Here is a 16,426-nt window from a genome sequence, read left to right on the forward strand (position 1 = left end):
GCTTTTATTTTTCGTTCTTTCAATGAGGGGGTACCAAAATTTGGCCAAGTGGTATTACGCATCGAAATTGTTGCAAACTTTTAAAAATGAAGCTTCTAATTTACTACAATATTAGAATGAAGAACTAAAGTCACTCAATAGGCTAACTAATAGAAGCAGATATCTTAGCATTTGCATAGCACATGCTAGATTTACTAGAACAAAAAGTACGAGCATCCCAACCAAGATTCACCGAACCAGTATCAAGACATGTTCCAGTCGGCGACTAGCACGGTACCGTGCCTGTACCATTTTGAACTTCAAACATGACCATATGGTAGCGGTCCATATCGCATCGTTCGAACGTTATGGTACAGTATGGTATGAATGATATGGTATGGTACATTGCAGTATGGTATGGTATGGTAGGAACGTTGATCCCAGTACAATACTGGGATGCTGGACCATCCTGAGTCTTGGGACATACCAGCTAGGACGACCCGGTCTAGAGAACAGAGAGATCTGTGAACTTGCCCTTTTTCAAGGACCTAGCCTCTCTAGCTTGATTTGTGATAATGGTGATGGACTGTCTTAATCCCTTGATCTTTTTGTCATTTAAGAATAATTTCGTACATATTTAAGCTATTACTGGATTATGAAATACATCGTAACTATGAGTCAAAATTAAGCATTTTGTGAAAATATGCATTACTTATCTTAGATATAGTGCATAATTATCTAATAATGCTCCTATTTGTTTTTTTTTAATTTTATAATATTTAATTGAATGTAATATTTAATTCAAGAATTAATTTAAACATAAAGACTCCTTTAGATAGGTAAAATGCATATAAGATTTAGACTAAGTAAACATGTTTTTGTTAGATAGATCCCCGTTATAACTTTGAGCCTAGACTCGAGTGGAACTCGAGCATGCCTAAATCATGCCTAACTAACAAACGATTTGGTGGCGCGTGCAACTCACTGGTGCAAACAAGCTACCATTTTTTTTGACAAATAACTATTTAATATTTTTAAATTTATTTTTAATTAAAATCAATGTAGAAAGAATTAGATTTCAAATATTTTAGGATTGTAGATAAGCCTTACTTGACAGCATATTTGAAAATCAACCTCAATGAACTCCATTTTCTTGGGCTATTTTCGAATTTACATGGAAAAAGTTTTGGTGTTTAAATTGAAACCCCTAATTTGTTCAACTTTGATCCTAAATTCATGTTCTAGTGCATATCACGATCTTTATACACCATGAAATCATGCTAAAACATACTCCCTAGTTCTTGAAGTTCACCTTCATTTAGGGTTAATTTTAAAAATAAAATAAAATAGGGGGTGGGAAGCCATTACTAGCTAGACACATACTTTAGTCTCTTTAGCAATTTTCGCAGCTACTAACGTACAGACATTCATCTTGAGAACTCCACACTCCCTCTCCTTATTTTTCTTACCTTTATATGTTGGAGAAGAAGAAAACAAATGTTTTAAGGAGTGTGCTGCTCTGTAGCAGATGGTACCAAGAACATTGGGCTCAATGTTCGTGGTCATGGCTAGTTTGCCATGATCGAGACATTTAGAGCCAAAGTTCGCCATATTGGTCGGTATTACTGTATCGGGTGTACTGTGCCATGCCTATATGTTGTCTCATACTGTATCGACACTTAGTACGCATCACTGTCTTGTACCGTACCACGTACTGACATTATAATAAGATGGTATCGGTACAAGGTCCGCTATCGAGATGGCGAACCTTGTTCAGAGCCTTGTTGTATTGGTTCCTTGCTAATAATAGAGTCCTTGGTTATGACAAATGGCTTGAGAGTTTCACAACTTTGTTAAGTTATTCCTATCCTTGTATTAATACTTTATCAATTGATAATGTTACCATTTGCAATAGCTAGAATTAATAGTTATAAAGGAAATTATCATTTTTCTAGCTAGCAAGTCATTTACATTAAAATTGTTCCATAAATAATTGTAGAAATGTTTTCCTTAACTTGTTATTTTCTTAATTGTTTCTTGTAATGGTATTGTTCTAGTTATTTATTTATTTATAATTTTTATGTTTCTTACTAAATATTACTTGATGTTCAATTAAGTACCACTTATGCAATATGCCAATCCTTTGCTACTTTTTAAAACATCGATGGTTGTTGCACTATTGTTCACCAAGTTGTGTCATTTAAACTTCGCAATCAGTTTCCTTTAATGGCTGTAGGTCCTCATATTGACTCTCCATGATACTTGTTGATAAAATTTTATGGAAATGTATGAAACATGGTAGTTTGATGGTCCCTTGAGCGTGGCATCCAAACACAAAGAATTACATTTATGAACTAAATAAAAGGAACTCTTGGCTACTATCTGATTGAAGATCGAAGGAGAACAGTTAATGTATAGCCAAGCATGTAGTTACACATGAATTGCTAAACATAGATTATAAGTAGTGGTGGAAACAAGCTGATATGGGCAAGCTGAGGTTTGTTCATGCTCGTTTTGATATTCATATGGCTTAGGTTGAGTTTGGCTCAAGCTCGAGTCCAATGTACGCCATCTCGGTACCGACCCCGTACCGGTGCCACCGTCGGTTTGCCTGATACAGGGGCTAGTTTGGTATACCGAGTGTTGATATACCCTCTACTATATGCCGGTACCGAACCAGTACGGTACAAGTTCGTACATCCTATACTGCCTTATTCGGTATGGTATGGCGTAATATGCTTGAGTCAGCATGAGAAACCCCAGCTCTAGCTTGACTTGTAATTAGTCAAGCCAGCTCAAGCTCGACTTGCTTAAGCTCAAGTTAAATCGAGCTAAGTGGTGGAATTGGAGGAGTTGAAGGATGAGGGCTTGTTGTTATCAAGGTCAGAGGCAAAGCATATCTCGCAGGGATGCAGTTAACGTCCTTGATGGCCTTCTAGTCAGAGTTAGCATCAAAGCCAGGACCTTTGAGGTTGCCGTAGCTGATGGTGTTGTGGAGGACAAGGACAGTGAGTTGGTGACGAAGCCACAGAGGATGGTGATCTTAAGGTTGCTGGTCTTCTGAATCTGCTGTCGGCGAGGTTTGGCATCAAAGTGAGTGGTTAGGAAGCTGCCACGTCCCTGGCCTAACAATTTGTGGCTTAGGTTTTCGAGGCCACTTCCATTCCTCATCTTCACTTTGAATCTGTAGTGTCACCACATGCAGTGAGGGATGTGGGTTTCGACTACAGCCACCCTAGGTGCAACAGGATAAAGGGAAACAAGGTCAGTCACCTTTCTTTACTTTCATAGAAACAGAGAAAAGAGGGATCAAGATCAACAATGCATGTGGCGGACTCTTGTAGATACTTGTAGATTATTGAATATAGTATATAGATGAGTTAGCTTGCGAGCTAAAAACATGCAAACAGAGCCCAGCTTGAGCTTGTCTTGTTTAAATCCTGAGAGCTTGAAAAATTGGCTTGAGCTCCGCTTGTTTACTAAACGACCGAGCCGAGCTCAAGCTGAATTCCGAGCTGGCTTAAGAGCAGCTCGTTCATTTACCAGCCCTAGTTATAAGATGTATAAAAAGCATTGAGCAATAGAAAAGGCAGAAGTCGAAGAAATGCTGCAAATAATTGTTGCGAAACAAAGAAAGCTGGATGATGAAAACCCTTAGCAATCCTTTGAAAATTGGAAAAATAATGCTCAAAAAATTCCAGACAAAGGGAAAATTTCCTTAAAAGGGTTGAAGGAAATGAAATAGTAAAGAAAATGTGGATTCTGACTTTTATAGGGGAAAAATCAAATATATTTTTAGTTATTGCTATTATATGCTAAATTGGGTCAGATTTGATACCTCTCCTTCATTAGCATTCTATTTTTGTGAGTTTATAGAAATGCAAATCTTCAGTGTCAGCTTCACATACATCCATCGTACTATTCATTGAAACAAGATCGGTACATGTTGATAGTAAACTCCACTTGTAATTCTTTTGAACTAGATGTATATCTACTTTTTTTTAATTTTACTTTTTCCCCATGCATACTAATATAATCTTTGTTTTCACTTTGATCTAGTTCACCTTTCAGTCATACAGTGCTGATGATGATGATTATCAAGGGTACGATTATAGCCTGAGCGGAAGACTTTCTGCAGTCCGCATTGTATTTCTTTATAGATTTGTTCAGGAGGTAAGTTTCAGCTCCAACCATTAAGAGCTGCCTTTCCTTAATAGTATCTTTTTGTTATTTTGATCAAATCTTGGAAAATGCACAACATAGCATCTATTTTTTATTTCACTAAATTTATTTCTAGTCTATATTGATGTTCCATTTCAATATGAATTTTTCAGTTGACTTCATATTTTATGGAGCTCGCCTCTCCACACACTCAGGAGGTAATTAAGTTTGTTGACAAAGTCGGGGGCTTTGAATGGCTGATACAGAAATATGAGATAGATGGTGCCACAGCTGTAAAATTGGACCTATCATTGGACACTCCGATTATTATCGTTCCGAAGAATTCAATGAGTGAAGAGTATGTGTCTTTAACTTATTACTCTACCTGCTTTTTTGGTTGAGCTGTGTTAGTAGATCTGCTTATCTGAACACTACATGCACATATTAGAATTGCTGTTACATACATTGTGAATTTGCACAGCAGAGTCTCCTATGTAAAGAAACATGTTTTGAGTTATTTCATATAGAAATTAGTATATGGAACATGATGATTTAACTTCTTGTCTAGGATAGGGACTTTGGAAATTAGCTAAGCTGCCGTAAAATGTCTTACTTTTTTCTTCTATTTTTCTGACTAGTTGCTATTTAGTGTTTTTTGGTAACTTCGTTATTTGATCATGGTTTAATAACTTATGATTTATTATTCCCATGATAATTTCTTTCTATTCTGGTGCTTTTAAATCTCTTTGAAGTTATCGTAGATTCTTGTTATTTTGATTTTTTTTCTTCTGTCAAAATGCTCATTCTGCTAATCATTAATGATGAAGTTCTTGATGTGCCAGCAGAATTGTTGCAGAACTTAAATGACTTCCATGATGATATGTAATTGTGTAATATGTCACTCTGCTTAAACAGGTTAACTTAGTAGAATTTATAGGTCATGTAGCCCCAGATGGCTTATTTTGGAATGGGAACTTAAACCCTTCCAATTTGGATTTTATAGGTTGGTGCTTCTCCAGTAACACTTACTTGTACCTCTCCTCACCTTGAATATTATTATTTAAGATATCAGCTTTTTGTTGATTGAGTTTTCAGTTTAAGAGACTCAGTTGATTTCCCTATTATATATTATAAACTGTTGTTTCTTCTCTAACTTTTGGGAGTTAAGGACAATGGTTTTCAGTTCTTTGAGATAAGGAGTTAAAGAAGTGGGTAGTTAGAAAACAAGGGAGGCAAGTTTGAAAGGTTGAACATGAATGACTTGCTGCACTTTGAATGTGATCCGTGTGTGGCACCTTTCCTTTGGTTGAGAGATGATTAATTGGTTGGTCACACTGAACAAGAGAGTATTATAATAGAGCAGAAGCTTTGGTTACCTACGAGCTACATCACATGTTGTTCCATTATCAAGGTTGTACATGTGAAATGTTCAAAATGCTATCACTATGTGGTCTATGACAATACAATTCAACTTTGACTGAACCTTCCACCTATGGTTGATCAAACTATGCTGAACCGGCCAATTCAAGGCATACCGAATCGGACTGATTAGTTATTGACATGGTTCAACTCTTTGATTCAGTATATAAGACTCACTCGCTGCTTCATTTCACCTTTCATTTTGAAACCCTATCTTGAAGCTCTTTGTCCCTAGCCAGTTTGATGAGGACGTCGTACGATGATGACAACGACGACAACAGCCTAGTAAATCTCTTTCTCCCCCTTGACAATGACAGCGAGGCTGTTGGAGCCCTCTCTCTCCCCTCCCCTCCGTCTCCCTCTCCCTCTCTCTCGCTCCCTCCCTCCTTTCCTTTCTCTGCCCCCATCCCCCGTTGACGACAACGAGGGTTGTTCAAGACCTCTCTCTCCCTTCCTCCTTCCCTCCCTCCCTCTCCCTCCACCTCTCTTTTGTCCTCTCTTCTCCCTTTTCCCATCCCTCTCTGGTTCTCGCTGCCTCGATACATCCTGGAACGGATACCGTACTAACCCGTACCACACCGACCCGGTCGCCGGCCGATACAACCTTTGGTATCAGTTTGGCAAACCTTGCTTCCACCTATAAATAAATAACCTTTATACACAACCTACAAAGTAGTACAAACCAAAGTGAGTAATAGAGGGGTTAGTGATTTCAAGATAATGGAATTTGGGGTTGAGTTGGATCAAGCTAGGCTAGGTTGGGTAGGTTTTCTAATTGTTAACCCTTTTTTAGACCCAAGTTACTCTATGGGTCAGGATTTTTGCATATGCCCCAAAGCTGACCCATGTGCGCAAACAGGTCATATTTCAGAGCAAACCTAGTCTTTGGGTCTTAAACAAGAGGACTAGGTTGTCATAGGTTGATCCAATCCATTTGGAGCCTTGGTATGCTAGATAATTCAATCCATCAAAAACATTCGGATATTTAGCTTTCTATTAAGCATCATGTTAAACAACTCTGAACCATTCTCCTTCCCCACAAGCAACTTCTTAAGATTGTCATTAGGGAAGATAGATAATTATCGGCTAATCTAGTTTATTCATTCTTATAAATATATGTCCTAAAAGTGTGACATCTAGACTCTGATACTAGTAAGATTCCATTTTATAGAATAATGAAATATTTATGAAAAAATGCTTAGTCGGACAGCTATAGGTCTGCCTTGAGACTACTATTGTGATAGTCTTTAAGTTACTGATAGCATCAAGACTTGGATGAAGTTCTCACTATGAAAAGAAATATTGGATGATAAAGCTTTCAAAATCACAAAATCAAATTCCAAGGTTCGAGGAACTAGTACCGGGCACCGTACCAGTTCTCCAGCGGCACGACTCGGTACGGGCTGTCTGGAAAAACGGCCGAATTCCACCGTTGTATCGTACTGGTGGAGGCCGGTACCGGTACGGTACAAAGGGTCGGAACCAAATTCCACCGCTATACCGTACCGGTGGAGGCCGGTGCCGGTATGGTACAGGCTGAACCGGTCGATTCCGACAGGTTCAGTAGACCTTGCTCCCAAGTTTATTATAATAATGATGATATATTTGAAGTTATATTTAATTTAATGCTTGCAACCTTTGCATGTCATGTATATGATTGATGAGTGAAAACTTGAGTGAGTTGGTGGCAGGGTACATGTTAATGTAAAATAAATGGCTTGGGTATGAGTTGAGGTTTTTTGACCCAAATCCAGCTCAACCAGACCCAAATCCAACCCGATCCGACCTATTGCCACCCTAAGATGGCCCCAACAAAAGTCATACAGAAGGTCTAACATACCTTGTCATTTATTCTATTACAATAGGCTCACTGCTTGATATGTGATCAAGCAACGTAAAATAGTCTTGACCTACCCTTGTTTCCATGTGATCGATCTTCTTCCTCTGCATACTTTGATGTTCTTGATGTATCAGCAGCATTTTTGTCCAGATTTCTCTATTCAATAATTGAATCCATTTGTGTTCCACCTCATATCCCCTTGTGGTTAATTCTGTGGAATTTCAGCCTTCTCCTGAACTTGTGTAAAGCTTTGAGTATGTTTCTTAGTCAATTTGCTAGGTCTTCCTATTGGTAGCAAATGATGAATATTTATTTGGTTCCAAGTAAGTCATCTTGCATTTGTTAACATGAAATTTCACATCCTTCTACACATTTGTGAAGTTCCAATTTTGTTTTCTAGTCATGTTGCTTGGTCCTCCTGCTTGTATTACATGATGAGCGTATGAACTTTTTACACAAGATGAAGGTACTAATGTTAGTTAAATTTTGCCTCTTAAGATTATGTTAATTTTCATGATGTTTTTAATAAATTTTACCTCTAGCTTTGTGTATGATGTTGAAAACCACATTTTGTTGTTTTTGTTATTGCAAATTTGTACATTCTGATATAAGCTTCTGTTATTGTAGCTATATGCAACTAGATCTTGGACAGCTGCAAGTGAAGAACAGTTTTAGTTGGCATGGTTGCAAAGAGAATGACCCTTCAGCTGTACATCTTGATATTCTTCATGCTGAGGTATGCTGTAAAGGTGAAGAAATTTTAAATTTATTTTACCACTGAATCCTTTCTTATTGAAGTCATTTTCTTTTAACTACGTGTTTCAATAACATGTAGATACATGGAGTCAACATGGCTGTAGGAATCAGTGGCCATTTAGGGAAATCAATGATACGAGAAGGTCGAGCCATTGATATTGAAGTGAGACGCAGTCTGAGAGATGTCTTTCGTAAGGTCCCAACACTATCTACAAAAGTTCAGGTGATCTATTTTATTTCTTGTAATATTTTTTTTAATCTTGTATTTGAATATTTAAATAAGCAGTAACTTTTACTTTTGATTTGACATACCTAGTTGTTGCCTCTGATCTGACTGAATTCTTCATAATTTTTCCTTATTAGAAATTTTAATAATGACAACTCTACTGGTTGAATGGCGCTAATAATCCTTTTCATAATTGTTTTCCTTAATTATTAAAGTTGCGGATGGTTTAGTTTTTTGCTCATTTTTCATATTGATTATTATTTGAAAATTACATTTGGAACTGTGATATCAATTTCTAGTTCTTTGTTGCAGATTCGGACACATGGCATGATCCAAGTTTTAGGCTTGCATTCTATGTTTATATGGAATTATTTAATCTGGGGTAGTATTATAAAGCACACACCGGATTATGAGAAAGAAGGTAGGGAGAACAAGCAATTGGTATATTGGTAAATCCAAGGATCATTGAACCGACTCGAACCGGCACCATATTAGGTCAGTTTGGGTTTTCGGGTCGGCAAAAGGGCCAGAATCGGCCAAAATCAAGCAGAACTGGGCGGTTCCAATCATTTTAGAGCGCTTCGGGGCAGTTCCAGCCCTTATCCTTTTTTCCTTCTTTTTTCTTTCTCTTTTTGCTTCTTTTATCCTTTCTTTTTCTTCTTCCTCTCTTTCTTTCCTTTTCTTCTTCTTTATTTCTTTTCTTCCTTCATTCATTTCCTTTTCTTCTCCCTTCCTTCCATGGGATCCATTATTGTACTCAATGTACTCTATTTACCAAGCACAAGGCTATTATTTTGCTGCTCAATGGAAAAGCTATAACATTTAGTGCGTAATTTATAATTATTCATTTGACATGTAAACTGCATAAACTGTACAGGATAATTGTTTTTCATCATTAGTGAAACCATGTTGAATACATACTCCACTCTGATGACCAAATAATCAAATCCATTTAACTTGCATATCATTTGCCCTTATATTTTAGAAGCACAAGGATCCAATCATTTCTGGGCACAATAACAGAATGAACTAATTAACAGTTGTGCTTCATGATGAATACCTATATATTTTATAGAGTATGTTGCATAGTGTAACTTTCTATGACTTTTTCTAGGCGTCATCACATCTTTATGAATTAGAAGCCACCCTAGATGCTAGAATCTGTCATAGCTTATTTTCCATTAGGTCTCAACCATGGAAGTGGACTATCATGGAAATCAAATTACTCTAGCCATTTATGCTTATTGTCCTACATTCTCGTCTTTTAGTTAACTACATGGTAATTGAATTTTGTTCATTTTAGAGTTCTGAGGATTGTATAACCTTTCTTTCTTTCCTAGTGCTTCTTCTTTTCTTTCTTTCCTTTTCTTCTTCCTATCCTTTCTTTTCCTTTTTCTTCTTCCTTCCTTCCTTCCGTTCTTTCCTTTTTCTCCTTCTTCCCTTACTCTTTTTTCTTTCTTTTTCTTTTTCTTACCTTCCATTCTTTTTTACCTTTTTCTTAGTCTTTTCTTGTAAACATCCATAAACCTAAAAATAATCAAAAACAAAAAACAAAAAAAATGCTATACTAACACCAAATTGGCATTCATTTGTGTACTGAGTATCAGTCTTAAGGTTTGGCAAACTGGTACTAGGGCTCATTACCAGCCGGTGTTCAGTTTGGTGTAATATGGGTCCATACCATGTCGTACTGGAATGAACCAAAATAAGCAGAGGGAGCGGGAGGGAGGAGTGAGAGGAAGAGAGAAAGAGGCAGAGAGAGGGATAGGGGGGAGTGGAAGAAGGAGAGGAAGCGAGAGAGGCCGAAGCCTTTGAACTCACTTAAAGGGGAGGGAGATTGATGTTGTTGGTGAGTGGGGCGGAGGCGAGGGTGGTGATGTCGTCGAGGATGAAGTCGGAATCGAGGTATACAACTCGATGGGTGTGGTCAGGAGCAATTGTGCGAGGATCACGACAATGGAACTATGGATCTAGGCAATGTCGAGGTACAACCTGGTACCGGTACGAACCGGTCCGGTTCAAACCGGTACAAGCCTGGTACCGGCACCGAGGAAGAAGAGGAAAGAAGAGAAAGAAGAGGAAGAAGAAGAGGGAGGAGAAGAAGAAGAGAAGAAGCCACTATCTAGGATCAACATTCGTTCAGTTCCGTATAGGCCGAACTGCCCAATTTGAGTTGGTTTAGTGTTCCTTGACTGGTATCGTTAACCGGCCAGTTCAGCCTGTACCATATCAGTACCGGCTTGAACTGGTATGGTACAACCATAGAATTTGGTTCCAACCCAAAAGGGGTTTGAACCGCACCGGTTCACACCGGTACTCGCGGGGAAGAAGAGGAAGAAATAGGAAGAAAGAAGAGGAAGAACAAAAAGAGGAGAAGACTACCTGTCGAAGGGGGAGAAGAAGACCTCTCTTGCAAGGATTTTTGTCTACCGGGCCTCTTTCTTCCTCTCGAGCACCTCGCGGGGAAGAATACCTTGCAGGGAAGAAGACCTTCCTTGCTCGTGGGAGAAGGGGGAAAGAGAGGAGAGAGAGGAAGAAAAGAGCAGCTCCGAAAGAAGAGAAGAGGAAAAAAAAGAAAAGAAAAAAAAGAAGGGTCGGGGCAGCGCGCCCCCGCGCGGGGCGCGAGTGGGGAAACGCGTCCGGGATTGCACCCGCACGCGTTCCATGCGGTGCGAACAACGCGTCCACGCGCAGCGCGCGATTGATAAGAACCCCAGCCCGCCAAGCCAAATTTCGAAAGATTCGGTCGGGGCCAACCCCGGCCAAGACCAAGTTGCGGGCCAAATCCACTGCTTGGAGGTTTAGCCAAGCATTGGCCAACCTCGACGTCAGCCGGCTCAGCCCCGCACAAGCCTTGTCCAGTGCCCGCGCGAGGTTCAGGGACCTCAACAGCAGCGCGCGGAACCCCGCGCGCCCATCCAGCCAAAGGCGCGTGCGGCCAACTACGCGCGCACAGCCCAGGCATGCGGCCTTTCGCGCACGCATTAGCCAGTGTGCGGCCCTCCGCGCGCATGCGTAGCAGCGTGCAGGCCTCCGCGCACCCGCATGGCGGTCACGGCCCTTCGCGCGCTCGTCCAGCACCCAGGCCGGCCAATGCCCGAGCGCTAGGCAGACTTGATGCTCGGCGCACCAACGCGCGCTCGGCGCTCCGCGCTCACGCTTGCATGGCGCGCCCGAACCTCGCCACGACCAGAAGGGGCCAGTGCACTGTCAGGCCGCCATCCCACGCCTCGCCAGCACCCGGCACACACGCAACGCCCCGTTGCGCGTGCGCCAAGAGTGAGCATGGACGTGGGCGACGACAAGGGGCAACAACCCATGCGCGCGCACCTGAGCGCGGGCGTACAGAAGAGAACCAAGCACAAGGCATGGCATGGCAAGCATAGGATTCAGCTAGCATTGCGCTTGACCAAGCACCATCAAGCCACTTGGTTCAGAGGCATGTGCATGGGCTGAGCCAAGCCAAAGCAAGCAACATTAGGGCAAGCCCATTCACATTGTGTCACGACCAACTGAGAGCAATCCAATGGGGCACACATCAGCCAGCACGCGCGCGGCTGCAAGCAAAGCAAAGGATTTGGTCAACAACCGACCAAGACAAGTGGCAAGCATCCGCGCACAGGCCCAAGAGCAAACATGGAAGGATCCCCAAAGGAGGCACTCGGCCAACAGGCCGAGACGTGTCATGCATCCGTGCGCAAGAGCAAACAAGGAAAGATTCCCAAAGGCAACGCTCGGCCAAGGACAGCAGGCTGAGCCACATGGCAAGCATCCAAACGCCCGAAAGGGATCAAAGATAGTAAGAAAGCGTGCAGAATCTATGGAGGAGTCTGCGGACTCTTCCATAAAGATCAGGCGAGCAGAGGCATGGGCGGCCTAGATGCATCAAGTCGCAAGATTAGTGGTGCAGGGAAGGACAAGTCACCAGTCCGCGGGAGAAGCAGCTGGATCCGCGTCCCGGCCAACCAAGACCCACGTTCCGGCCAACCAAGATCCGCGTCCCAACCAGCCCGGGAGCACACTCCAGCTAGCCACCAAAAGATAGCAAATCAGGACTATGCGGACAAGTGGCAGCACCCGCACGGGACACGCCCCGGCTAACCGGGCGACCCATCCTGGGCGTCCAACAATTTCAGCACATGGCTGCAGGGATCAAGATTAGTTGGGATCCTCTTGCAGCTGATTTAGAATCTTATTTGAATTTTGGAATGTTTCCGCCAATAAGCCATAGGCATGAGGCCTATATAAAGGAACCATTAGGGCCCTTCGAAGGCATCTTCTTCATCATTCAAATTCTGCATTGTAAAGGGTTATCCCTAACATCCCTTAGGTGGGTTTTCGGCCGTAAGGCTTGGGCTAGAGTGGGATAAATCAACTCCCCTTAGATTGTATTAGGTCAGCATGATTCCTTTTCGATCTTGCTAGAGTACCCTTCGTTGTCATTTTGAAATAGAATCGTCATCTTTTCTTCCCCGCATCTTGATTCTTCTCCTCAACCGAGCACCATCATTGGAGTAGCATAGGCAAGGTTCCAAAGGCAGCAAGAGATAGCGCGTTACCCGACACAAAGACGATTCTGCAATCAACACAACTCCCCCAACTGGACCTTGGCATAGGGTTTGGGACTGCGGCGCCTTGTGGGCCAACAGCGGTTCCCCGCGCGGGGCAGCGAGCCTACACGAGTAGCCCACGTGGGCTTTTAATGCCATAGAGTGGCTTTTAAAACTCAGCCCTCTGTGGCATAATGCGTATGCGCGCGCGTCCGCGGATTTTGTTTTTTTTTCTGAATCGATTCGGTACCAGTTCCAACCGATATCGAACCAGTATCAGTCTCCAACGGTACGTTGATTCGGTCGGTACCGCATACCCTGTTTGGAAGCATATTATATTGGTCCCTAAATAGTACGATAGACGGTACTGAAATTGCGGACCTTCAGTAACTTATTTGGAATTCATTAAACTTCAATTACTAATTCAATGGTTTGTCGTACTGCTACATTTCGCCCCGCATGAGGCATATCGTACTGTACTGGAAGAAAATCGATATGAAACTTAACTTTGAGTCGGATTTAGCCCCGTACCGAGCCAAACTACCCCTACCGAGGCGTACTGACCTATATCGAGACACACCGAGGTGCGACAGAAGCTTACCGACATGTATCAAGGCGTACCGAGATAAAAATTAAGAAAAATGGTTAGAAAGCTATTTCGATATATACTACAGTATGCATACCATACGATATTGTACTGACAGTATCGTACCGAATCGGTAAAGTACCGATACGTTATCCAGTACCAAGGTTGCAGACAAGGTCTGCCGTACCGGTACCGGTTGGCGTACCGGTGGTGGCCCGGACCGGTACGAACCGGTCCCGTACCGGTACGAACCGGTTCTCCAACAATAAACTACTGGTACCGGATTCCACACTGATCCAGTACCGATCCCAGGCCGGACCGGTACGGCAGACCATGGTTGCAAACCTTAATTAATTCTAACAGTAAGGTCAACTTTTTTTTGTTACATGGGACTAACCTGTTCAGCATGGCAAGATTAAATGCATTGATATGGATCGTGGAATGAATTGAGCAGATGTGACCTACAAAAAGCTCGTTGTCCATTCATGACCATTAGAAGGTAGCCACTTCATATTTTCAGAACCCTTTTTCTATTGGTCGCTGAATATGGTATTCTTTTTAGGTTGAAAAAGTCATATATGTATGCAGATTAGAGTCCACCAATACCAGATTTTTATTATACTAAACCATTATGTAATAATATAAGCAGACCTTTATTTACTACTTATTTTTTAATTGGAGGGTCCAACAAATAATAATGGTTGTAATCAATGTTGGTAGAACAAACCCAAACTGGCCGGTTCTGCCCGTTTCGAACCGTACGGTGGCTCACCGGTACGATTCCGGCTCAGAAAACGGGATGCATTTCCAAAACCGGAGAAGGAGAAGCAAAGGGAGCGAGCAAGGGAGCGAGGGAGAGGACGCCGGCGGAGCCTGATGGAGGCCGCAAGGGGGCCGACACCGGAAAAGAAGGGCCGCTTAAGCGGCCGACCCCTGGGAGAGGCAGAACGAGAGGAAAAGAGAGAGATAGAGAGGGGGAGGGAGGGATGTAGGCTCAAGTGTGGCACATCCAAAGGAAAACAACAAGTTTCTGGGCTGTGAACAGTATTGGAGTCGACTCCGGCACGTTGTGAAGACTTGGCACAGTGCAGGGGTCGACCCTAGGACTTCGGGGGTCGACTCCTTAAGAGCGACAGAAAAAAATCTGAGAGCTATTTTCTGGGACAGCTTCAGGGGTCGACTCCAGGACAGCAGGGGTCGACCCCAGGACAGCAGGAGTCAACCCGAGCACTGTTTTCACAGGATTTTCAGGCGTAAAGCGGGCCAAGTCAAGGTTTTTCAAGTCTCAAAGGGTCTAAGTCATTCTTGGGCTAGGTTTAGGCTCAAAGGGGGAGAGCATGTAAGTCATGGACTTGGGTTGAGTGCTTTCTAATGTGGCTAAGGAGGAGATTGAGTTGGTGTATGATTAGACTAAAATTGGGTGCCTATATAAAGGCTTGATGTAATCAGTTTTAGGGTTATCACTTGGATTATTGCTTGAGCAATAAAGGAGCCGCCAGAAAACTTTCTCCCACGTTCTCTCTTCTCTTCCTCTTCTTCTCCACGAAAACCCTAGTTTGTGATTGTGGTTCTTCATCTCTTCTTCCTTCTTTCCCCACGCGGCCTGATGCCCTAGGGGACGCCCTAGGTTAGCGGATGTCAAGGATCCACACGCTTCTGCATAGCGCCAACAAGGGAGGGACGCCGGCGGAGGGCTGGCGGAGCCTGCGAGGGGGCCGACGCTAGGGAAGAAGGCCGCTTAAGCGGCCGACCCCTATTTTGTTCGAAACAAGGGCCGACCATTTAAAAAAATTGCCGACTTCACTTATGAATTCGCAATTTTTTTAAGCGGCTGACCCCTGTTTCATACGACCCTTGTTTTGAATGAAACAGAAGGTCGGCCGCTTAAGCGGCCTTCTTCCCCGGCGCCGGCCCCCTCTCAGAGCCTCCGCTGGGCTCCGCTGGCCCTCCTCCGTCGTCCTCTCCCTCCCCCACTCTCTTTCTTTTTTCCTCTCTCGTTTTGCCTCTCTCCTGTCTGTTTGCTGTGTCGGTACGGGCTCGGCACGGCATGGCACCGTGCCTGCCCGTACTGAGCTGTTCCGCCGGAGAACCAGTACCGGTTCCTCTGACGTTGGTTGTAATGTATAATTGGCCTTTGAATTAAACTAATTTTTCTTCCTTCTATCAAGTGGAATTCATGTTGTTATTGACCATTTGCCAGATCAATACTAAATTTATTATGGTATCTTCAGAATAAAGTTTAGCACTTGCAAAGTGGATTGCTACAATAAATTTTTTTAACTAGTCTAATTTTCATATTGCATAGCTGTTTCTAGTAAGTCCAATTTTCTTTATGATTTACTTAACTTACATATTTGTTCTCTTAGTTTTTTATTACCTCTGCTAATATCTAATGTTTTGTGACTGCTATATACCTTTCTTTCATTGTGTTAGCAAAATTTAAAAAGTGAAAAAATTGATTTTTTTTTTCGTCTTAACTTTTCAAGCAGGTTGGTTTCTTACATGGTGTCATGTCAGACAAGGAATACAATGTCATAATAAATTGTTTATATATGAACCTGTCAGAAGTCCCAAAGCTTCCTCCTAGTTTTCGTGGCAATGTAGATGAGACAAAGGAGTCAATTCGTATGCTTGCTGATAAGGTCAACCATAATAGTCAAATTTTACTCTCACGTTCTATTTTTGTTCTGGCTGTTGAGGTCCGCTATGCCTTGCTAGAGCTATGCAATGGTCTTGATGAGGAGTCTCCTTTAGCCCAGATTGCTGTGAGTACTGCTTGACTTCAGTATATATGGAAGCATTCTGTTTGTTATTTTCATACTATAGCAGCATGCTTCATTTTCCAGTAGCTTGCATGTCAATCATCCAAATACTGCTTATCATCTCAGATGTCTCGTAAACCTCATTTG

At 42.3% G+C, this 16,426-nt stretch overlaps 1 protein-coding gene across 3 annotated transcripts in view; it reads left to right on the top strand.

The window, feature by feature from the left end:
• LOC103722332 overlaps positions 1–16,426 on the top strand; it is a 148,533-nt gene that overhangs the window by 82,402 nt on the left and 49,705 nt on the right. For all 3 annotated transcript variants that reach the window (XR_005513724.1, XM_039131054.1, XM_039131055.1), the window contains exons 29-33: positions 4,039–4,152; positions 4,314–4,498; positions 8,027–8,135; positions 8,235–8,378; positions 16,007–16,282. Coding sequence is in view for 2 of the 3 variants with exons in the window: in XM_039131054.1 (XP_038986982.1) it covers positions 4,039–4,152; positions 4,314–4,498; positions 8,027–8,135; positions 8,235–8,378; positions 16,007–16,282 (828 nt within the window). In the remaining variant the exon portion in view is untranslated. The remainder of the gene's footprint in view (positions 1–4,038; positions 4,153–4,313; positions 4,499–8,026; positions 8,136–8,234; positions 8,379–16,006; positions 16,283–16,426) is intronic.

This window comes from Phoenix dactylifera, chromosome 10, assembly GCF_009389715.1.
Source record: "Phoenix dactylifera cultivar Barhee BC4 chromosome 10, palm_55x_up_171113_PBpolish2nd_filt_p, whole genome shotgun sequence".
Taxonomy (NCBI): Eukaryota; Viridiplantae; Streptophyta; class Magnoliopsida; order Arecales; family Arecaceae; genus Phoenix; species Phoenix dactylifera.